Source organism: Mustela nigripes, chromosome 13, assembly GCF_022355385.1.
Source record: "Mustela nigripes isolate SB6536 chromosome 13, MUSNIG.SB6536, whole genome shotgun sequence".
In the NCBI taxonomy this organism is placed as follows: domain Eukaryota; kingdom Metazoa; phylum Chordata; class Mammalia; order Carnivora; family Mustelidae; genus Mustela; species Mustela nigripes.
Genome location: NC_081569.1, coordinates 85,980,864 through 86,005,247, shown reverse-complemented (window position 1 = coordinate 86,005,247; position 24,384 = coordinate 85,980,864). Strand labels below are relative to the sequence as shown.

The 24,384-nt window shown below is 36.0% G+C and overlaps 1 protein-coding gene across 1 annotated transcript in view; it reads right to left on the bottom strand.

Annotated features, from left to right (window-relative positions):
- Positions 1-24,384, bottom strand: part of TTC6 (tetratricopeptide repeat domain 6) — a 228,500-nt gene that overhangs the window by 13,318 nt on the left and 190,798 nt on the right. The window contains exons 24-30 of the mRNA XM_059372142.1: positions 24,163-24,297; positions 22,593-22,742; positions 21,233-21,373; positions 19,860-19,973; positions 16,144-16,263; positions 10,887-10,960; positions 18-228 (exon numbers count right to left, since the gene is read on the bottom strand). Of these exons, the coding sequence (XP_059228125.1) occupies positions 18-228; positions 10,887-10,960; positions 16,144-16,263; positions 19,860-19,973; positions 21,233-21,373; positions 22,593-22,742; positions 24,163-24,297 (945 nt within the window). The remainder of the gene's footprint in view (positions 1-17; positions 229-10,886; positions 10,961-16,143; positions 16,264-19,859; positions 19,974-21,232; positions 21,374-22,592; positions 22,743-24,162; positions 24,298-24,384) is intronic.

Here is a 24,384-nt window from a genome sequence, read left to right as displayed (position 1 = left end):
CTGTTATATAACGTTACCTGCAAATTATAACCCAGGCTAATTCTGGCGTTTATATATGTTGGATTAATGTGCAATGCTTTCAGAAAGTCCTTCTGTGCTTGTTTGGTGGCTTTCTCATGACCATATTCCATGTAAGAATTTCCCCGTCCAACATAAGCATCCAGAAAACATGGATTAATTTTAAGAGCCCAAGTGAAGAAATCAACAGCTTCTTCAAACTCTTTATTTCTGAAAATAAATGAAAATATTGATCCTTTCTAGTGAATTTTCTAAGTACTTTTCTATACATAATTTATTCATGAAGATTTGCTTTGACCCTTATAAAAAAAAACTTTCACTTTTTTTTATTATCTATCATAGGAAGTAAGTTCATCTAACCTAAGAAAGTCTGACAGGGTCTTTGAAGATTTTGGTGACAGGAAAGAGGGAGGTAAGAGCCATTTTTACAACAGAATGTGTTGGGATGATATTTTAGAGTTCTTTTTTCAGAACTATAAATGTCTTAATAGCATTCATGAACTTATTTGATTGATGAAATATACTATTTAAATCAGAATAAAGTAAGTGCATTTATGTATTTAATATTTCCTCATACAATGAAAGGAACCAAATTTTTATCATATAGGAGGCCTTACTTCAGATCTTTTATAAAGGCAAACACTTTTTGTGGACACCAGGAAAGGAGAAAAGAAAAAAAGGAAAATGCATTTGATTTATTAAGTTACGAATAGATGTGACTAAATGATAACTCTCTCTCTCTCATCATTATTCTCTTGGGGAGTGAGGGCTAGAGAACAAATCAATCATTTGCTCATGGCCAGAGATAGTCACTTTTCCATCTTGTATGTGTATCTAATAATTATACATTCAGTCTCAACTGGCACAGAGAACATCTAGGATCTTTTTTAAAAACTAGAACAAGGGAGCTAACACTGAGTAACTGCTAACTTACCAGGTACTGTGCTAAATGCTTTACGGTAACTATGCTCTTTCACTCAATCCCTCCACCAATTCCTAAGCTAGTCATACTTTTCTACATTTTATATATTGAAAGACAATGGCTCAGAAAGTTCGCACATAGAAAATAACACGGTAAACGGCGTAGTGAGGTTCAGCAGTGCATGTATCTAAGATTCAGACTTGGGTCAACAATTCCAAACTTCACGTTTTTCCACACAGTCATCTCTACCTCACATTCTTCACCTTTGACATGCCTGCAGTTGGTGCGCAAGATTTTATATCTCAGTAGTGTAGTCAGAAGGAAGGTGTGACGCTCAGAGCTAAACCTGAATGTGCAAATTAATCCTAATTGTTCAAAGCTGTTATGGGAAACAAATGTGCATGTGTGAAAACCATTTAGTAAAGAAATGCTCAATAAAGATTATCATCTTCTCCCACTCCCTTCATTACTTTCTCAAAAAGGCTTCAAAATTTAACAAGATGCATCACTACTTTACAAATTTTTCCTTTATAAAATACATGGAACCAAGGGAAACTGTTCTAGAGACTGTCATCTCCTAGATATTATTCAGGAATATTCCTTAAAGTACTGTTTCCCAAACTTCAGCCCCTCCTTGGTGACAGTTGCCCTATGTTCTACCTATACTATCATTTACTGAATATTTTTCTTTAAGTCAAATCACCATTTTACTTATTTCAAAAAACAATTTCAATCCCATAACTATAAAATTATTTATTTAATACCATAAACAGAAAGCAACCATAAAAATAAACAAGTATTGGTGTTGGATACTACAGTAGTCTGTAGAAAACTGAACCTGAGGGCTGGACCATCTCTTAGAAAATGTAGGAAAGATAGAAAGACTAGCTTTTAGCTGAGACTTTCTCCTTGACATATTCAGAAGGTTTGAGAAAGAACTCATTTTGAAATTGAAAAGCACTCCAATATCTCACAATGTGATTGAATATTTTTAATGCCTGTCTAAGCCATGAAGAATAATTGAGGTACTTATGATATTTATTCCATGTTTTGGCAAACACTACCCAAAGGTGGGGCATCAAGTGTTCTGCCAGAAAACTGTACAAGAAGCAGCAGTGAAATACCAGGAAAACTTGGCCTCTGATAATTCAGACAGGCAGAAAGTGAACACTCATGTATATGAGCCAATTGTATCTGTTAAGTTCTCTGTGGATTGTTACTAAGAAAACATAGGTTTATTTCCCTCAGTAGCTTAGAGTGAAATTGTGCTTCTCTCCTGATAACTGGCACTAGTGGAGAGGTGAAAGTTCACTAAATAAGAGTAACAATGCCTGAGGTTGTGTTCTGTTTACAGAGATCTTTTCCTCTGTACCTCTCAATCCCCTTCGCCTATTTCTCTCATTATCCACCCCTGTCCTCACTGGTAGCCACCAATCTGTTCTCTGTATTTATGAGGATGTTTCTGTTTTTGTTTGCTCATTTGTCTTGTTCTTTCAATTTCCACATTTAAGTGAAATCATACCCTATTTGCCTTTCTCTGTCTGATCTATTGGACGTAGCATAATATCCTCTAGGTCCATTTATGTTGTTGCAAATGGCAAGATCTTTTCTTTTTTTAATAGCTGAGTAATTCCATTGTGTTCATGCTTGTGTGTTTGTGTCTGCGTGTGTCTGGGTGTGTGTATTGTATCTTTACCCATTCATCTATCCAAGGGCACTTGTGTTACGTCCATATATTGACTATTATAAATAATGCCACAATAAATACATGGTTGCATAGATCTTTTCAAATTAGTGCTTTCATTTTCCTTGGGTAAAATAATGGAATTACTGGATCATACAGTATTTCTTTTTTTAAGGAAACTCCTTAATGTTTTCCACACTGGTTGTACCAGTTTACATTCTAACAGTGCACTAGAAGGTTCCCTTTTCTCCACATCTTCACCAACACTTGTTATTTCTTGTTTTTTGGGTACCAACTAAGATGACTGGCATGAGGTCATTTCTCCTTGTGGTTTTAATTTACATTTCCTTGATGATCAGTGATGTTGAGCATCTTTTCATGTACCTGTTGCCATCTGTATGTTTTCTTTGGAAAAATATCTATACCAGTTCTCTGCCCATTTTAATCCAGTTATTGGGGGGTTGGTGTTACGTTGAATAAATTCTTTACATATTTCAGATATTAACCCCTTGTCAGATATATCATTTGCAAATACTTTCTCCCATTCAATAGGTTGCCTTTTCTTTTTGTTCATAGTTTCTTTTGCTGTGCAAAACTTTTTATTTTGGTGTATTCTCCATAGTTTGTTTCTGCCTTTGTTTCCCTTGCCTGAGGAGACATTTCAAAAAAAAAAAAAAGTCACAAGGCTGGTGTCCAGGAGATTATGGTTATGTTTTCTTTTGGGACTTTCATGGTTTCACGTCTCACATTTAGGTTTTAATCTATTTTGAGTTCCTTTTTGTGTATGTGTAATAAAGTAGTCCAGTTTCATTCTTCTGCATGTAGCTGTCTAGTTTTTCCAACAGCATTTATGAGAATCTGTCTCAAAAACAGACTGCCTTTTCCCCCATTGTATATTCTTGCCTCTTTTGCGTAGATTAATTGATTATACAAACATGAATTTCTTTCTGGGTTCTCTATCCTGTTCCATTCATCTATGTGTCTACTTCTGTGATAGTACCATACTATTTTTATTACTACAGTTTTGTAGTATAGTTTGAAATCTGGGACGGTGATACCTCCAGCTTTGTTCCTCTTTCTCAAGATTACTTTGGATAACAAATTCTTTATCAAGAATAATTAGACAGCAGTGATTCTGTATAAAATGCATTTAGCTGATAGGTTGTTGTGCTCAGTATTTCCATCTATGTGTAGCAGCAAATTATTTACTTATCATGCATACCTATGGTGATTAAGCAAACTGAAATTTCCACAGCAATCTCAGTTCTCTCATCATTTTCTTATATATCATTGAAATGCTTCTAGTATATTGACATCCAACTGCATCAAACACACTTCCCCACTCATACCCAGGTGGAAATTAAAAATCTTTGTGAGTACATATACCAATATATGGTTTATAAAATACAGTATCACTTTTTGTATAAACTAATCAATTTTAAAAGAAAAAATAAGACAATAATTGAAGCTATTTTTCCATACCTATCTAGTTATCATGCCTATAGTTATTGTTGTTGTTGTTGTTGTTGTTGTTATTTTTTATTTTAGTTAACCTACAGGGCAGTATTGTTTTCTGGAGTATAGTTCAGTAGTTCCTCACTTACATACAACACCCAGGGCTCATCATACTGAGTGCCCTCTTTAATACCCATCACCCATCTAGACCATGCTCCACCCACACCCCTCCATCAAGCCTGTTCTTTATCATTAAGAGTCTCTTATCGTTTGTTTCCCTCTCACTTTTTTTCCATATGCTCATCTGTTTTATCTGTTTTGTTTCTTAAATTCCACATATGAATGAAAGCATATGGTATTTGTCTTTCTCTGACTTATTTTTCTTAGCTTAATATACTCTAGAACCATACATGTTGTGCAAGTGGCAAGATTTCATCTTTTTTATGGCTGAGTAATACTCCTGTCTGTGTGTGTGTGTGTGTACACCACCTCTTCTTTATCCATTCATCAGTTGATGGACAAATGGACTCTCCATAGTTTAGCTATTGCTGACAATGCTGCTTTAAAAATCAGGACGTATGTACCCCTTTGAGTCTGAATTTGTGTATCCTTTGGGTAAATATCTATTAGTGCAATTACTGGATCATAGGGTAGTTCTATTTTAGCTTTTTTTTTTTTTAAGATTTTATTTATTTATTTGTGAGAGAGAGAGAGTGAGAGAGAGCACAGGCAGACAGAGTGGAAAGCAGAGTCAGAGGGAGAAGCAGACTCCCTGCGGAGCAAGGAGCCCGATATGGGACTCGATCCCAGGATGCTGGGATCATGACCTGAGCCGAAGGCAGCTGCTTAACCAACTGAGCCACCCAGGCGTCCCCTATTTTAGCTTTTTGAGGAACCTTCATACTGTTCTCCAGAGTGGCTACACCAGTTTGCATTCCCACCAACAGTTCGAGTGTTCCCCTTTCTCCACATCCTTGCAAAAACCTGTTGTTTCTTGTGTCGTTAATTTTAGCCTGACTGGTGTGAGGTGGTATCTTATCATGGTTTTTATTTGTATTTCCCTGATGATGAGTAATGTTGAGTGTCTTCTCATGTGTCTTTAACTATCTGGATGTCTGCTTTGAAAAGTGTCTATTCATGTCTTCCACCCAATTCTTAACTGGATTATTTGGTTTTGGGGTGTTGAGTTCAGTAAGTTCTTTACAGAATTTGGATACTAATTATTTATCAGGTATGTCATTTGAAAACATCTTCTCCCATTCCATAGGCTGACTTTTAGTTTTGTTGATTGTTTCCTTTGCTGTGCAGAAGATTTTAATCTTGATGAAGTCCCAGTAGTTCATTTTTGCTTTTTTGTTTCCCTTGCCACCAGCAACATGTCTAGTAAGAAGTTGCTACAGCCAAGGTCAGAAAGATTTCTGCCTTTGTTCTTCTCTAGGATTTTGATGGATTCTTGTCTCAATTTTGGTCTTTCCTCCATTTTGAATTAATTTTTGTGTATGGTGTAACTAACTGGTCTAGTTTCATTCTTCTGCATGTTGCTGTCCAGTTTTCCCAATACCATTTGTTGAAGAGACTGTCCTTTTTCCATTGGATAGTCTTACTTGTTTTGTCCAAGATTAGTTGACCATATAGTTGTGGGACAATTTCTGGGTTATCGATTCTGTTCTGTTGATCTATGTGTCTGTTTTTGTGCCAGTACTATACTGTCTTGATGATTACAGCTTTGTAATATAACTTAAAATCAAGAATTGTGATGATTCCAGTTTTGTTTTTCTTTTTCAAAATTGCTTTGGCTATTCAGCATCTTGTGGTTCCATACAAATTTTAGGACTGTTTGTTCCAGCTCTGTGAAAAATGCTGGTGGCATTTTGATAGAGATTACTTTGAATGTGTAGATTGTTTTGGGTAGTATAGGCATTTTAACAATATCTGTTCTTCCGATCCATGAACATGGAATGCTTGTTCATTCCTTTTTGTCCTCTTCAATTTCCTTCATATGTGCTTTGTAGTTTTCAGGGTACAGATTTTTTACCTCTTTAGTTAGGCTTATTCCTAGGTATTTTAATGTTTTGGGTGCAATCGCAAATGGGACTGATTCCTTGATTCTTTTTTCTGCTGCTTTATTATTGGTGTATAGAAATGCAACTGATTTCTGTGCATTGATTTTATATCCTGTAACTGCTGAATTCATGTTTGAGTTCCAGCAATTTGGGGGTAGATTCATCTGGGTTTCCACACAAAGTATCATGTCATCACTGAAGAGTGAGAATTTGACTACTTCTTTGCCAATTTAAATGCTTTGTATTTCCTTTTGTTGTCTGATTGCTGAGGCTAGTACTTCTAGTCTATATTGAACAATAATGGTAAGAGTGGGCATCTCTGTCATGTTCCTGATCTTAGGTGGAAAGTTTTCAGTTTTTCCCTAATGAGAATGATATTTGCTGTGGGTTTTTTGTAGATGGCTCTTATGATACTGAGGTATATTCCCTCTATCCCTACACTGTGGAGAAAGTTTTAATTGAGAGGATGCTGTATTTTGTTAAATGCTTTTTCTGCATCAATTGAGAAGATCATATGGCTCTTGTCCTTTGCTTTATTAATGTGATATACCACGTCGATTGATTTGCAAATGTTAACTACCCTTGCTGTCCAGGGATAAATCCCACTTGGTCATGGTGAATAATCCTTTTCATGTCCTACTGGATCCTATTGATTAGTATTCTGGCGAGTAATTTTGGTATCCATGTTCATCAGGGATATTGGTCTGTAATTCTCCTTTTTGCTGGGGTCTTTGTCTGGTTTTGGGATCAAGGTAATGCTGACCTCATAGAATGAATTTGGAAGTTTTCTTTCCATTTCTATTTTTGAAACAGCTTCAGAAGAGTCCTATTAACTCTTCTTTAAATATTTGGTAGAATTCCCCAGGGAAGCCATCTCTCCCTGGACTCTTGTTTTTTGGGAGCTTTTGATTACTGCTACAATTTCTTTGGTGGTTATGGGTTTGTTCAGAGTTTCTATTTCTTCCTGTTTCGGTTTTGGTAGTTCATAAATTTCCAAGAATGCATCCATTTCTTCCAGATTGACTAATTTATTGGCATCTAGTTGTTCATAATATGTCCTTAAAATTGTATTTCCTTGGTGTTGGTCATTATCAGTAGACATGGTGTCAGCTAGTTGTTTGTGCTGGTCCTCTAGGAGAGAGGTCTGTTGTGCTGATTCTCTGGCTGAATTGTTTCAGTGGAAATGTGCCTCCAGGGCATGGGGGTGGGAGGAAGGGGGGGCTTGGTGTAAGGAGCTCCAGCTTCCTCTGGGTGGCATTGGTTTGCTTCCTGAAGGCTAATGGTGCTGTTGGGCAAGATGAGTATGGTGGTGCCCTGATCTTTAGCCTCCAAGCTGAAAGTCTGTGCCCCTACTTTTCAGTGCACCTTCATGGAAGAGCAATCAATCACCCCTCACGTGTCCCCAATTTCTCTCAGAACCCTGCATTCATTCTGCCTGTGTCCAAACTTCCCCACTTCTATGCCTGGGAACAGTGCAGCGTGTTGGAGCCACCCATTCTTTCAACCCAGGGAATCTTCAGACTATGCTTTCAGTCCTGAGATTCTACCTGACTTTGTCACCTGAACACCTTTAAGCCAGGCATGTCCTCCATGGCAGTGGACTACTAAACATCCAGATTTTGCACTCCACGGCTTCTAATACTTTGTGGCAGCCTCTGTAAGTAGTCTCCCTCCCCACAAATATATCCACAGCCATGTCTCCCCTAAGTCAACTCCACATCTCTTACTTTCCAAAGGTGGTCACTTTGCTACTTATGGACTTGCAGTTTTTGTTTTCACAGACCTCTGATTGATTTCTTGGGTGTTCAGAATGACTTGATAACTATCTAGCTGTGTTCAAGGGATGAGAGAAGCTTCGGGTCACTCTACTACTCTGCTATCTTAACTCCTCTATAAGCACTAAAGTTTAATGAGCATCTAATCTATTCAGACTAAGTAAATAATTATTAAACCCTAAAGTTAGAAAGAGACCTTGAAAGACACATAGCAACCTCTTCAAAGATGACAATGACAAAAATCAAGTCCAGAGAAGGTGACATTGCCAAAACCAGAGACTTCCCAGCCCCCTTACAAATAGAAAGAAAGAAAGACAAACAGAAAGGCAACTTAGAAAAAGCAGTCTCATTTTTTTGAATATGTAGATATCACACAAAATCCTAGATTGAAGCCTTTGTTAAACAATCACATGGCAGTTAAAGAACAGAGGACGTGGTCAAGTATCTAGAACAGGATATATATCCAGCCAAGACATAAATTATTAAGCATCAATTACAAATATGAAAAATTTAAAATTAGCTTTTTTTAATAAAATGTGTTTTGATAAATATAAAATAATATGATCACTGAGAAAGGTGCATGGTTATCATTAGAGTGTCCATAACTATGGACCATGTGCTGAGTGTGCAGGCAAGGCCACAGACATAAAAGCCCACTGCATTTTCCAAATTAATCACATACGTGACCAGATGTGCCCTACTGAGTTGTACAAATAAATCATAAATACCTCCCAATACTAAAGAATGTGGCTTGCAGAGTCAAAGGTTCAAAATTACTTTATGCAAATATTAAAAAGAACAAAATAGACATTAAATAGACATTCTGGGATAAAAAGTGGCTAGGACGTGTTACTGAGTAAATCAGGCTTTCCCTCTGTGGCATTTTTTTTTTTTTTTAAATCTGAAAGTGCCTTTCTCAAAGAGATCTAAAAATTAACTCTACCATAACACTCTTAGTAACCAAATTGGACAACAAGTAGGATATTCAGCCTAAGGAATGTTGTCTCCTAGCAACCACAAGAGTGAGAGCCAGATATATACAAAGGCATACTTCAAAAGTCTGCAACCCCATGAGTTCAAAGATCAAAGTCCTAAAATTTAAAGATTTATTCCTTTTTTTGAATTTTCCAAATGGGAAAACTTTTACTTTCCCCACTATAAGACATCAATAATGAATCTCAGTACTTAGAAACCAAGCTGCTGTGGTATAAGCATATTATAGCTTACCTTGAAAAGCAAAAATACTTTTCCTGGAATAAATATAACCAATCACTAAACATTCCTTATTGCTAAATTCAGTAAAACTTAAAACACATGGAATTGGGACTGTGAGTTATCAGGGCTTTACTGTTGATTTAAATTCTACTTTTATTAAAGGACAATAGAGATTCCAGTCGGCTGATGAAAGTTGGGTTATTTGGAATTGCAAAGCAGTATCAGCTTAAGGAGGCTCTGCCATATAGACCCAGTGATTACATTTCATAAAAGAGCTCAGGAACTGACACAGAGAGAACTTTACTGTCTCTAATAGTTGCTAAACATAAAAATGAGGCTGAGAGAAATTTTTGAGTCTTTTTTTTTTTTTTTTTTAATTTTAAGAGAATACAATGACCTCAGACATTTTTGGTCTGCACTCACCCACCAAAACAAACACATCAGTCATCATTATTCCATCTCTTTTTAAGAATGACAATTACCTAAAGAGATGAATTGTACAAAGGTTCCTGGATTAATATAGACAATGGTGTGACTATGTTTTGCTTTCTATATAAAATTAAATGTCTGAGACCCGTTTAGGCTTTTTACCTCAATGACACCTTTTACAAGTAGCAATTATTATATTACTATGTTCATAAAATTAAAAGTCTGACTTTCGAAGAAAAATGTAGCTGTACTATCTGTGTCCTAAAGGGGGGAAAAAAAGAATGCTGATTTCCTAAATAATTCAAACTATGTTCTATTCTCTAAACTGGATATTTACACAGCCTAGCTTACATAATTTGTGAATATCCAAGTTTCTCCTCCAATTAATTGCTGTTGTTTCATGAAAAATAGTACTGTAAACTATCACTTAATCGAATATATCTCATCCTACCAAAAAATCTTCATGGCTAAATCTCTATGCTTTTTAAAGCAAAATGATCAGAAACTAAGTTTTAGATGCCAAATGTATATGTAGAAACATAAACACTACTGTTAACAAAATCTACCTACTCTCATATTATCTGAGTAACTTTTAAACCGATTGTCATCTATATTTGAGCCTATTCTTTTCTCCCCTTCTCTAACTTTTTTTTTTTTTTAAGTAACCCCCAATACAGCCCCTAACACAGGGCTCAAACTCATAAACCTGAGATCAAGACCTAAGCTGAGATCAAGAGTCAGGATGCTTAACTGACTGAGCCACCCAGGTGCCCCATTACTTATTTTTATAATAACCCCAGAAACAGGTAATAATGTTTTAAGTAATTAGTTTTTTATAGATTTTCTTATATTTTGGGGATATTTACTGGTATTGTTGTAATTAGTTTTAGATTTACGACTATGTTTTCTAAATGCAAAATTTTCTTGAGACTATGTTTTGAAATCACTCTCTCTTCCAGGAAACAGGCTTTATAAAAGTTAGTTCCATTTTATGAACAAAATTAATTAATTTTATTTTGTTCTTAGCTATTTCAAGCTATGCATGATTTTATTCTGTATATTACCAAGGTCCTTTCCAGTAATGGGGTTGTATCAGATGGGTTCCCCAATGCCATGAGGCAGTTATTTCTTGGAAGACTTAGCTAAATCATTTATTATAATGACACACTCAGGGGGGCTCCCCACTTCTCTACAGGGAATCTTTGTGTCTCTCCCCATTTTTATACTCTTAGTTCCACAACATTTTCCTGTTTCTTTTATTCTTCTATCATTATAAATATGATGGTTCTACCTGCTTTCACATCAACATAAATTGCACTCCATACCTGTGATAGCACATGGCAGTTGCTTGACAAAGGCTCACATTAGTCTTGCTTATCAGTGCAGCTTGTTTAAAATCCTGAAATAGTTTTATAAACTGTTAATTTTGTAACATTATCTTTTGTGCTTTCTTAAACTTCCTTCTAACTTTGATTCTACCATGAATATACTTAACACAAACATTAAAATATACATCTTCCTCAAACTTTATTTTTCATTTTAGTATCACAGCTAATGAGAATGGATGGAACAGAGGAAACCCATAACTGAAAAGTCACTCAGAATCTTATGCTACTGGTTTCCACTTTCCCTGTGGCTTTGCCCTGCTCTGTGTAATGAGTTACTTCATCTGCTTTCTTTTTATTGTTTTTTCCCAGTGCACATCACCAGAGACTTCCCCTTCTACATAGAAATGGAAATTCACTTGGAGATAAGTTTTGGCAGTGTATGTTTAGAGAACAAACAGGCACCTAGGCCCAGGAAAGTGTGTAACTGGGTGGTTTGTGTGGATTGACTAACGCTGCTCCTACTTTGTAATCCACACTTCTGGGAAGAAGTATGTTGTTTTGTCCAGAGATCCTAGAAGCTCTTGAGAGGAAGCAATGTAAACTCTAACCCCAAGATTTTGAGTTAGAGAAGTCAGCTAGGATAGACCTGAATGGCCCTGGGGAGGAGGAGGTTAAGAGAATAAAAAGTGCTAAGCCCACAAAAGGTCCTGACTTTGTGGCCCTAACACTCACTGTCCTCTCTTAGGCACTGAAGAGGAGCTAACCTTCATAGGTGGTCTCCCTCTCCTTCTCCTTCTCCCTTCCGCTTTCCTTCTCTTTGCTCCTCTTTCATCCACCAACCTTCCCAGGCTGTGCCACAGGGAGGAAGCTGGCTGTCTTGTGCGGGTAGAATGAGATTTCTGCAAATACTTGTGTGAAAGAGGGAGCAATAGGGTATGAGCCCTTCCTAGGACTCTACGAGCCCTTCCTAGGACTCTAGGAGGGTATGAGTCACATCGACCAATCTGTGACTGCAGACTCCCCATTTAGATTCCTCAAGTATATTTTGATATTAAATGGAAATATTTAGGAAAAAACAAGTTATTGTCTACTCAAATATAATCTAACCAGATATGCTGCCAGCTAGCTGCCCTACAAAGATTGATTTTGCTAAAATGGAGGCAAATTTACAAGGGTCAGATTCGTTACAAACATTCTTATTAATTTGAGGGCTGTGTGGAGTGACTACTAACTTAAAAGATGGAGAATACCAAGTTTTATTTTGTAATCAGATATAATTTACAAATGGCAACTTGACTTTACATACATAACTGTTATTATGCTATATGGAAATTAGGCATTAATTATCAGCAATAGATATAAATGATCCCTGTTAGCATTACTTAGAATAAAGCTAACAGAATTTTTATGGTTTTTCTTGTCTGCATGAATCTTTTCTCTAATATGGAGATCATAAAAAACAAACCACATGAAGTCACTCACATACAAAGCGAAATCCCAACTCCTATTCCCTCCACTGATGAGTTTATTTGTAAAGACCTTCACCCACACTGTCTCACTTTCTGTGTCAGAAGGTGGACTCTTGACTTTATTCCTCCCTGTCTCCTCTGGAAACTTGCTCCTCCATAGTCCTGGGGCTTTCTCTATCTTTAATCATTGGCTCACTGCCCTGCCCTAATGTGCCTTCCTTCAATCCTCCCTCCCCCAAAACTGCACTTGGCCTTGTCATTCTAACTCTTGTCACTATCAATCCCCTTGAAGGCATGGTCAACACACAGCGGCCATGTCCCCATATCCCCTCAACTGATTGTTCTTGTTCCATAAGGCCAACTTTATTTTGTAATTGGTAAACTGTCTCTAAAGGTATTGGTTCTTTATTTATTTTTATTCTTATCAAAGTAAGCTTTATATACAATGCATGGGGTCTAATAAAACTCAAAAATGTACAAAGCTTATAAGGAGCCCCACTCCCCCTCTTGCTCCTCCTCCCTGTACCCAAGTCTACTGCACAAAGACAATTGCTTTCACAACTTGCTAGGTTTTGTTCTGCTATTTACCTTCAAATTTCTAATAACATGAGTATTCTATCATGTTTAACTTCTGACATAGGATAATATTTAGCTATCTTACACCATCATTTCATATACCTCCCCTTCTGCCACTATCCCATATACCTATGGCAATGCATTTGTTTGCTTTAGTCTCTGTTTCACTTCCCTCAAGTGTAGGCTCCTTGGCTACCCATTCATTTTTAAGTTTGAGGTATTAAAATCTTGAGTGGTAGTTTTGGTTGCCCCAAAGAGCTCTTCTCCACTATCTTTAACTTTGTGGAATTATATCCTTTTATTCGTTTACTGTTTTCCTGATAGGTTTTCAGGAGGACAAAGAGATAAACAAATGTTCTCAAGCCAACCAGCTTAACCATTAACTTCCTAAACAATGCCAGTCTAAATGCTGCATTCTACTTCCTGGTCAGTGTGTTCCTATGAAGGTAGGACATACAACTTTCAATTAACTAAAAGGTTTTCAGTGTTTGTCCTACTTAACCACACTATTTATCAATCACTCCCACTAAAAATTTTTCCGTATGCAGGTTTTAAGACTCTGCTTTCTCTCTCTCTCTTTTTTTTTTTTAATCTAGCCCTCTTAATATTAGGTCTTATATTCTTTCACTGGTTCTTCCTCAACCTGCATTTTTTTCTTAATTTAATGTTTCAAATTAATAGTTTCAAATTAATATTTTTCACTTTACTTTGAGAAAAACATCTTTTTTTAAACTTTTAATTAGTGTTTGCCTGGCATGCTTTTTTTTCCAGACTTTTTCATTATATTTAAAGTATGTTTCCTAGAGTCCAAATATAGCTAGGGCTTTTTTTTTTTTTTAAAGACATATTTATTTATTTGAGATAGAGAGGTGGGGAGGAGCAAAAGGAGAGGGAGAGAGAGTCTTAAGTAGACTCCACACTGAGCATGGAGGCTGACTTGGGGCTCAATTTCTCAACCCTGAGATCAAGACCTGAGCTGAAGCCAAGTCAGACACTTAATTGTGCCACTCAGGTGCCCCTATAGTTAAGGTTTTTTAAAAATTCCAATCTGATATTCTCATTATTTTAGTAGGTATACTTGACTGTTTCTATTTAATATAACACTGATATGGTTACATTTAGGTCTAAATTTTATTTTTTGTTTTCTTCTGGTTTCCTCTGTTTTCTGTTCCTTTGCTTTCCCTTTCCAGACTTATTTTGAGTTTATTTTAATTTTTTTTAATTCCATTTTAATCAATCTATGGTCTTTTTGACTAAGGAGGCCACATTTAGGCAGAAATCTGAAAGGAAAGGAAGGTATGAACCACAAACAGATCAGTGGGAAGAGCATTCTATGTTTAAGGAATAGCTTGTAAGATGATTCTGAGGCAGGAAGGGAGCGTGGCATTTCCAAGGAATAGCAAAAGGCCAGAGTGGAGTGGCTGTAGTAAGAAAAGAGGAACATATAACAATGAAATCAGATGAGTAAACAACAATCAGATCATGTAGGGTCTTGGCTGGCCATAGTCAAGAATTCTGATTGCAAAAGAAAAAGAAAAGAAAAGAATCCAGATTGCATTCTAAATGTTATAGGAAGCAATGGAATGTTTTGAGCCAAGGAATAATTCGACCTTCTTTAGGTTTTTAAGAGGTCTCTCTGGCTGTTGTGTAAGAAACAGCATGCTGGGGAACAAGAACAAAATCAGAGAGGCCAGTTAAGAAGCTACTACAAAGTCCACAAAGGAGAGATGATTGTGGCCTGAATTAGGAGGACAGCAGTGGCAAAAATGAGAAGTGATGAATTAAAAATGTGTTTTGATGGGAGAGCTAACTGGACTGACTCATGAGTTGATGTGGGATAAAGAAAAGAAAGGGTTAATAATGATTCCCACTAGACCATGAGCTCCTCAAGGACTGGAACTCTGTCTTAATGATCTCTGTGATTTTACCACCAATGCCAGTTACTTGCCTTGTGAGAAAGAGCGTAAGATTTGGAATTAAGAAAGATCTGAGTTCAAATCTTGCCCTTCCTAGTTGGAAGATTTTATTAAGTACTAAATGGTATATACTTGCTAGATAACACAGGGCCTGAATTTAACTCCCCAACAGCTGAAGTCTTTTCCTCTCAACCCCCATTTTCCTCACTTGTTCCGCTCAAATACTGTGACCCAGAGTTCCATAGCTCACTTGCCTATCCCAAAAAAGTTCTTTAGCCTCTTCTTCTTGAGGGAATTCTAAATGGTATATCTCAAAACCAAAACCTAAAGGAGTTCAACTCTTAAAATTACATTTCTTCATAGTATAAATTCCCTAGAACAAGATTTTTCAGACACCTCCTTAATAATAAGTATTTCTGTGGGAGTAGAATCTCTAAAGTTAACTCTAGGACACAGAGAAATAATACAAGCCATCTCTAAAGGTGAAAAAATTAGGGAACACTCATTACATTCTTATTGTTATTCTTATTCTCATTGTTATTCTGTTGTCTTTCCTCAGAAACACAAAAGCAAAACTACCATTATTTAACCGCCAACTTCAAATTACTATTTGATTTTTGCCTCATATCTCTTAATCTTAATTCCAAAGTTAATTTAAAATAGACAATACAAATAAGATAAAAATGAAAATGATGAATTTTGTTTAATTATAATTAATAACAATTAATTACTAAAATACATTTTAAACAACCTATTTCTCTTTTGATACACTGCAGATGCTCTTTTATTGCAATTCTGAGTGCCTGTTTCCAGTAACTTAAGTCTATTCCCAGTAGCCTATTTTGAGCAGCCATTTTCTGCCCTATGCTAAACAAACAGATTTATTTTTATATATTTTCAGTGGGGAATGAGGAAAATTCTGAATGAGGAAGAATTAGCACCGAGCTGCAAAATAAACTGATACATAAATCATTTTATTTGCCAAATAATTGAGTCTTATTTGTAGCCAAGATACTCCGTGAGAGAAGGTGAGTGTATTGATAGTTCATCAAATCAGAAATACTTTTTTATATATTAACTGTTTACCTGTAATCAAAACAAAGTAAAAATACACATTTTTGAGCAAAGATTGTATTATTCATTCAAAGTACTTCAATACAGTTCTTGCTAAGTTTTTATTGCTTGTTAATATTGCCATTTGATACCAAGAAAAATTTGTTCACTAGTTTTCAGAAGAGAATGTGCAAAATCAAGTGGGTTCATTTTTACAAGTAAACAGGAAGGAAGGTTTACCTCCAATGCGAAACTATACTGCTGTAACTCTACGTAGATGAGTCCACGATTAATGAAAGTATTTAAAGTCACAGTTTCTCCAGCATCAAGAAGAAGCACAATTCCATAGTCTATTAATGCCTAAAAATAAAATAATCACTTACAACATAGATTTAACTCTCTAGGGCCTTCCACATTGGCTATGAACAAATGTGTTTATGCCCAAACGAGGACCTAACATGGATTTTTAATGTGACTTACTTTTATGGACAAAAATAATCACTCAGATTTAAAGGGTCCTGTTAACTAAATATTACAGACACTACTATGTTTTTAATAAATGATCCACACTGTACTCGCCTTTCACATGTAATCTCTGGATCATCCTAAGGATTTTTATTGTATATGGTTTGGAATGGTTGAGGGTGGGAGACGCAATACCCTTCCCCCTCTCAGTAGTTTCACCAAATGACTTTTGACATTAAAGCACAGCGCTTGTTACCTTTTAAAATTTAATTCCTTTTTAGTGTTTTATTGTTTTTCCCACTGAAACCTAATCTTTATGGAGGCAGAGTTTATCTATTTGGTTTACCATTGTAAATAACTAACTCAGTGCCTGCCTCTAATGGAAGTAGATAAATTTTTGTTGAATGAATAAATCACGAATCAATGAAAATCGATTTTAATACACAAATAAGCACTCATTGGAAAATTACTTCAAAATATTTTGATAAGCATACTTATATTTTGAAAGATACTAATCTAAACTAAGAATTATCAATTCATAGGACCTTTCTACATTACTTTAATCTTTTTTTATTCTTTCCACTGACTCTATACCAGGTACTAAGAATAGCATAAATCTGGGGATTTATGGTTGGAACTTAATCTCTTATTTTCCTACTGAACATTTTGTCCAAAAGTGCCATATGGATTTCTATGATGTTTAAATGGGGTGTCTCTCAACTGGATGGGGGTTCCCAGATATAGGGCGCTGATGGGGTGGAAACTGGTGGCATGGGCAGTGACAGATTTCACCTGAAGCAAAACAAAGGAAGTAGAAGTATATCAAATACACAGCAAGTGAGTGGGCAGGCAGGCCAGCAGAGGAAAGCCTATAAGGAGGTAGTGGGTGGACACTGTTTTTAAAGAGGGAGGGTGAAGAGGTATGCCAAGTTTGGAATCTCCTCCTTTTTTAGTAATTGTGTCAGGTTGTAAAAAGTCCTTTAGTTAGTTAAGGCCTACAGATATTTTAAGGTGGGTCACCTGACTGGGCTTTCTATTCAGCCAGGGGGTGGCTGTGGGCCGTTACTACCTATCATCGCTCAAACCTGTTTGCCTGAAAGTAGCCTCTACTGTTTCATCAGAAAAGGGTCAAATTTTCTATGCCTGTAGCTCATGCTAACTGAAAATACAAATAAGCATTTTACTATTTGCTCATTGGTCCTTCTCCAGTATTTCATTACCAAACACTCAAGTGTCTAAAAGAACTGTACAATTAAAAATCCTGTATGTGCGTTGTGACAAAATTATAAGCAAACCTCTGGCAGAGCTGTAAAAATAATTCATAATATGCATAAAACAAAACAAAACAAAACTAGAATGTTTGCAGTTTTCCTGTCATGGAATCCCAGAATATAAAACCTGTAAGATGCCCTGGAAATCCACTAAGCAGCTGAATAGGTGACACAGGAGGAAACAAAAGGTGGGAAATGAGATGTCATGAAGGTCAGTGAGCAGGATTTGGATCATGCCTCTGCTATTATTACTAGATCTTCAGTCTTGGGGAAATTACTTAACACTAAGCCTCACTCTACTCACATATAAAATTGGAATATTAATAACATCATATTGTTGTAAAAGTCCACTTAAAAATATTTTGATTGTATGTTGGTAAAGCATATAGCTCAGTGCTTGTCACCCAATAAGCCTTAAGTAAGTGGTAACAGTTATTTATATTGAAATGAGGTGGTAGGAAGCAGAATTCCCCTCTTCTTAATTTTTTATGATAGCATATCTTAGAAGAATGCCTAAGTGCATTTTCTGCAGAAAGGTACTTGGGTTTTCTCACTCTAGTCACGACAAGAATGCTGAGAAACAGGTGGAGGGAGACAAACAGGGAGGGGCAGACACTGTTAAATGACATCCGGTCCACACGCTGGAGGTCAGCTGGTTTTACAAAGCCACCTAAAGACTGTTAGCCAGAAGCAAACAAACCTGTGAACGCCAATCCAGCTTTCTACTCTGTGTGACTTGGATATGTTCCTAACTTCTCCCTGCTTCCATTTCCTCCTCTGTAAAGTGTCTTCGTTGGAGGAAATGTGTGAGCTGGCTGGCAGCTCTAAGATTATTCTTGTTAGATCTCCAGGTAGTTTCTCATTTTAGAACACTGAATTAGAACACTGATTCTGCTAGGTATCAGAGATAACAAAAATGGGAGTTCCCTGCCCCCACCCAGTCCATTGTTTGTGGCTTCAGAGTTACCCAGAAAAGGCAGGAATGGGGTGGGGAGGGAGCCGGTCAAAGATGCCTGCTGTGCAGGTTACTTGATAAATGATCCTTTAATTAGCTTTTAGAATCTTAACAACTCCTTCGTTAAAAATTAGTTATTCGTTTGTCAAGATTTCTGGAGGAAACCTGACAGACGGGCTGCCAGGAATTCTACAGTCTCTTAGGTAGGAACAATGGTTCTCAACTTCTTCCTTTCCATAGCAAATACCTCTCTAAATCTCCCAACGTCTTAAACAGATTCCACTGTCCAAATTTCAAGGAGGTTGGAGGAGAACAGTGGGAATGCGAGGTAGTCTCTTAGAGGAAAGCTTCACTAACTGTAGAAGTAGAGAGAAATGAGAAGGGAAGACAAGCAGACAACAGAACAACAGAGGAGAGAAGCGAGAGGGCGGGCAGGGCAATGAGAGGCCAAGACCAGCTGGCCAGCGAGAAATCTTGACTTGGAAAGGACCAGTCCTGCAGGGGTAGGGAAGAGAAGGGTAAGATTAGAAAACAGAAAAGACATTCTGCCCAGGTAGAAGGTGGATCAGGACAAACAGAGGAAAAAGTTTTACTGCAGCCATCATTTGCGGCTTCAAAATACACAGGCAATGCTTGTCGCTGGTCCCAGATCTGGAAACCATAGTGGAAAACTCCCTGCTGCGTCTGTGGTCTGAGTACTGTACAAAAAAAAAAAAAAAAAATCCCTAAACAAACTTTTCTAGCTAATGTTGAGATTTTGAAGCAAAGATATTGTTAATGATCACTGCTTAAAAATTCTGCAAGCAATGTGCTTTGGTGAGTGCTGTGAAGTGTGTAAACCTGGCGATTCACAGACCTGTACCCCTGGGGATAAAAATATATTATATGTTTATAAAAAAATTAAAAATTTAAAAAAGCATATTGGAAAAAAAAATTCTGCAAGCAGTATATCAGTAGAAACATTCACTCAAATGAGAATTGTGAAATATATTTTAATTTGTAAATACCTTTAAATGCTTATGAGCATTGTAAAATTAATTCTCATGTGACATTGCAAAGATTGTATAAATATATTTGGTGAGGACCAATAAAACCTTAAATATTCTTTGAAACTGTTCTTTGGTTTCTCAAGTTTGTGTGTGTGTTTATGTGTGTGTATGTGTATTTCCACAGGAAATACTTTTCAAAACTATAACAGAAGAAAATGCTTTACACTTGCTTTAAATGTGTTTACAAATGTGTAGTTTACTAAAATGGTCACTTACCATTCGAAGTTCGTTTATCTTGGTGTAGCATAATGCTCTGTTATAAAATGCTACATAACTGTTTTTGTCCATATTGATAGCTGTAGTTAAATCTGTAATCGCTAGCTTATAAGTCTGCAAAGAAAAAAATAACTAGATAAGAAGGATCAATCATAATGGACTGAAATTTAATTGCAAAATAAATTCTCGATTCTATCAAATTTTTTGGAACATTCATTTACCCATTCTGTGCATCATCTGTGAAATTAAGACAATTAAGCTAATCTTTCACAGAGTTAATTAAGATCTCTTGGTAGGAATTATTTATAATAATGTTTCTCCTACCCACAAATAAAATTCAATATATAATTTAATTTAGATGATTATCTTATTGCCAATATTGCTATAAAGCAAAAAGATTATACTTCTTATTAGTAAAAGAGAAGCCACATTCATCCAGCAAACATTCACCAAACCTTGCTTGCTTCTGTCACTCATACTGTTATGTAACATAATGGTCATCATGTTTTCTACCCATGGTCTCTTTCACTTCCTCTTTGATGCGTCTCTGATAACTTAGATCATTCATTTCTGTAGATAGTAATTTTCATGGACTTAACATGTAATACAAGGTCTTACCTTTGTCTTAAGGTATTATTTGCAAAATATTTCATATGAAATAGTTACAAAGAAAGGTCAGAAAAGAAAAGTAGGGAGAAACAAAGTATTCCATGAAGTATCAGATATCAATGGGGCTGCTCACACCATTTGATCCAGTAAGTTCCATTTAGGAGTCAATCATAAATTCCAGCAATGGCTTTGTTCTCAGTGTGTGTATTATTTAAGACAGCAAAATGGTAAAACAGTAAAATGCCCAACAATAAAAATAAACTATGGTAGAATATTATTCAGTCTTTAAAAATGGTATCTTCAAAAATTGTGAGAAGCAAGGCACAACAAATTTTTAAGTAGCATAATCCCAGTTTTGGAAAATACATATCATATTTTCAGGGAAAAAAAAGACTAAATGCAAATAAACCAAAATGCTCTCAGGAATTTTCACTTGATGATGGGGGTAATAGGTGATTTTAATCTTCTTTATTCCCCTATGTAATTTCCAAACCCTTTGCAATGAATATACGCTACTTTCTTAATAAGTAGTAAGTGCTAGTTAAAATATAAATATAAAAAGTAAATATCACTATTTTGTGCAAAATTATGAATTGAAATCCCTTTGATGTACTGTGAAAGCATAAAGGGTTCTATGCAGTTGTGCCCTTTATACCATGGGGATTCTCCCCCACAGAAGGAAAAAGGAAGCTAGTCACAACTTGACAAATCTGAGCATCCACGCACTCTAAAATCTCACTTAACAAGACAGGAAACAGCCCTACCTTGTTGTAGTATTTCAGAACTCCTCTGTAGATATAGGCACGCACACTCTGAGGATAAATTTTAATGGCCTCATTACAATTCAAGATTGCTTTGGAGTATCTGCCTTTCAAACCATAGAAGGCTACTCGGCTTAAGTATGCCTTTTCAGGAAAAGAGCAGAGGAAAGCAGGAATGAATATTTTAGTAAAGCATCAATTCTCCCAAAAGATATAGTTTGAACAAATCCATGCCATCCAAAAACGGTATAAAATATAGTCTTTTTTCCCCCCACTCTATTTTATTAGAAAATATTTCAAACAGGCACCTGGGTGGCTCAGTCCTTGAGCATCTGACTCTCAGTTTCGGCTCAGGTCATGATCTCGGTGAGGGCTGTGGGACTCAGCCCCGTGTAGATTCCGAGCTCAGTGGGGAGTTTGCTTGAGATTCTCTCTCCCAGTCCCTTTGCCCCTCCCCCACTCATGCACACACTTACTCTCAAATAAATAACTTTTTTTTTTTAAGATTTTTATTTATTTATTTGACAGACAGAGATCTCAAGTGGACAGAGAGGCAGGCAGAGAGAGGAAGGGAAGCAGGCTTCCTGCCGAGCAGAGAGCCTGATGCGGGGCTCGATTCCAGGACCCTGAGATCATGACCTGAGCCAAAGGCAGAGGCTTTAACCCACTGAGCCACCCAGGTGCCCCTAAATAACTCTTTTTTTAAAGTAATAAAGTATTTTGAACATAGAGAATAATTTAAAAAATAGTACAATGAACATCCATATAACTACCATGTGGATTCAATGATTATTATTTCACAATATTTATTATATCTATTTTTCTGAACTATTTGAAAATAAGTTGTAGACATCACTATACTTAATACATAATACCTGGCGACCTCCAGGCTTTCCATTATGCAAACATTCTCCTAGATAAGCACACTATCATTATATATCTGAGAAAATTAACAGTATTCTCTAAAATCATCTAATATTTAGCATATTCAAATTTCATAGTCAAGCTTCACCTATTGAATTTTGTGTTGTCTGTACAGCCTCTTAAAAGGCAGGAATAAATGTGATAGCAAAAGATGAAGTAAAAAATTAATAACAGTATATGAATCATAATAGGTACAATAAAATATTAACAGTATTTATAAACATCACAATTCATGAAGCACTTTTACGTAAAGCATTACTATTATAAACAAAATTTTTAGTTCAGGGGGAAATACAGATACAGGAATTATCAAAACACAGCCAAAAAGTAGGTATAAGTAACCAAATCTTGCTAATTAATAACAATGACATATGAAGATTTAGTAGTTTTAACAAATTTGACCCATTCTCCAAATCATTGAAATTATTCATTTAAATACCTGGTAATGTTTTGGATTGAGGGTAATTGCACGATTAAAATCCAGGACCGAGCTATCCTTGTGGAGTTTTACTTTACAAAGCCCACGTTGATAAAAGCCTTCTGCAAAATCAGGATTTGCTTTCACAGCTTTTGTAAAACAATCAAAAGCCTAGAAGAGTATTTTGTTAAGTAGTGAGTAGAACAGAGTGAGTAGAATATATTAGTGAAGATAAATGAATGAGTAGAATATATTAATTTAAAATGTTAATAAATTATAGTGTGTAACAATCGTAGAAAAGTTTTCACTTATCTTTGGTCACTTTAAATTCATTTTTCCCAGTGAACTTTGTTAAGAAAATAAAAGTAATATAAACAGGCCAGGTTTATTACTGTAATTTATAGGTCCCTTTACTCCCGGAGTAATGTCAATATAACCCATATTGTTAGATGACAGTACTTCTGGAAGTACAATTTTAATTGCTATTCTTCATATTGTGTTTATTCAAAGTACAACTTGTACATTTATTTTTCATGAGGTTCCAAGAACCATAGCAGATATATAGTTATGAAATTTCTTAACAGTGGAACTCTAAAATTTTTCCCAACATTGTAAAGCAAAGATAGGTTTGCTCTGGTTGTCCAAAAGGGCTAAAAACACAGAAAAGATTTATAATTAATCTTATATTTTAGGGGATTTCCTAATGGAACTACTAATTAAGTGCAACTCTTTTTCAAGTTTATGGAGTTGCAAGACCCTAAGAATACAGAGACCAGAATGGTGTGTGGGTGTGTGTGCATGACTATGTGTGTCTGTGTCTATATGTCTGTGTGTAGAGAAATTAAATTATGAAATACCCCATGTTAGCCATTATAAAATAACAATTATTTTGTCATATCATTAACAATTTTAAAATGGAGTCTGCTTGAGATTCTCGCTCTTCCTGTCCCTCTGCCCCTCCCCTGCTCACGTTCCCTTTCTCTCTACATAAATAAATGTTTTTTTTTAAATAAAGTACTTATAATTTAATAAATAAATTCTTATTGTGATAAAAATATTATGCTATAATAATTTCTTACAGTTAGATTTACTGTTTTGGTAGGAGTCAGACATTAGTCTTTGGAATACTGTGAACAAACAAGTCTCAAATAAAATGTGTTGAATAAGTAAAACAATATAGTAGGCATTGCAGAGTTCACACTGATTGTAATAAGCCAACCTTTATAAGAAATTTGGTCTAGGGCGCCTGTGTGGCTCAGTGGGTTAAAGCCTTTGCCTTTGGCTCGGGTCATGATCCCATGGTCCTGGGATTGAGCCCTGCATCAGGCTCTGCTCAGCAGGGAGCCTGCTTCCCACCCCCACCCCCACCCCTGCCTCTCTCTCTCTCTCTCTCTCTCTCTCTCTGCCTACCTCTCTGCCTACTTGTGATCTCTGTCTGTCAAATAAATAAATAAATAAAATCTTTAAAAAAAAAAAAAAAAAGAAAGAAATTTGGTCTAGTCACTCACTGTATAGGTCAGAAAAGGAATTGAATGCAAAGAATGATTTTCTATAATCACAAATAATCTATGCTCCTAAACATACAAAATACCATTTGTATGTTGCCTTCTTCCATGTAACAAAGACCCAAGTTATACAGACAGTCTGCTGAAGCTGCTACCGCATTTGGTCCTTTATCAGAATGAGAAAAGATATCCAATGCCTTTTTAAACATTCTCACAGCTTCCTAGAGTGATAAAAAAAAAAAAAAAAAAAAAAAAAAGACGAGAATGTTTCTTTCTCGTATTTATTTAACGTGATGAACAAGACAGCT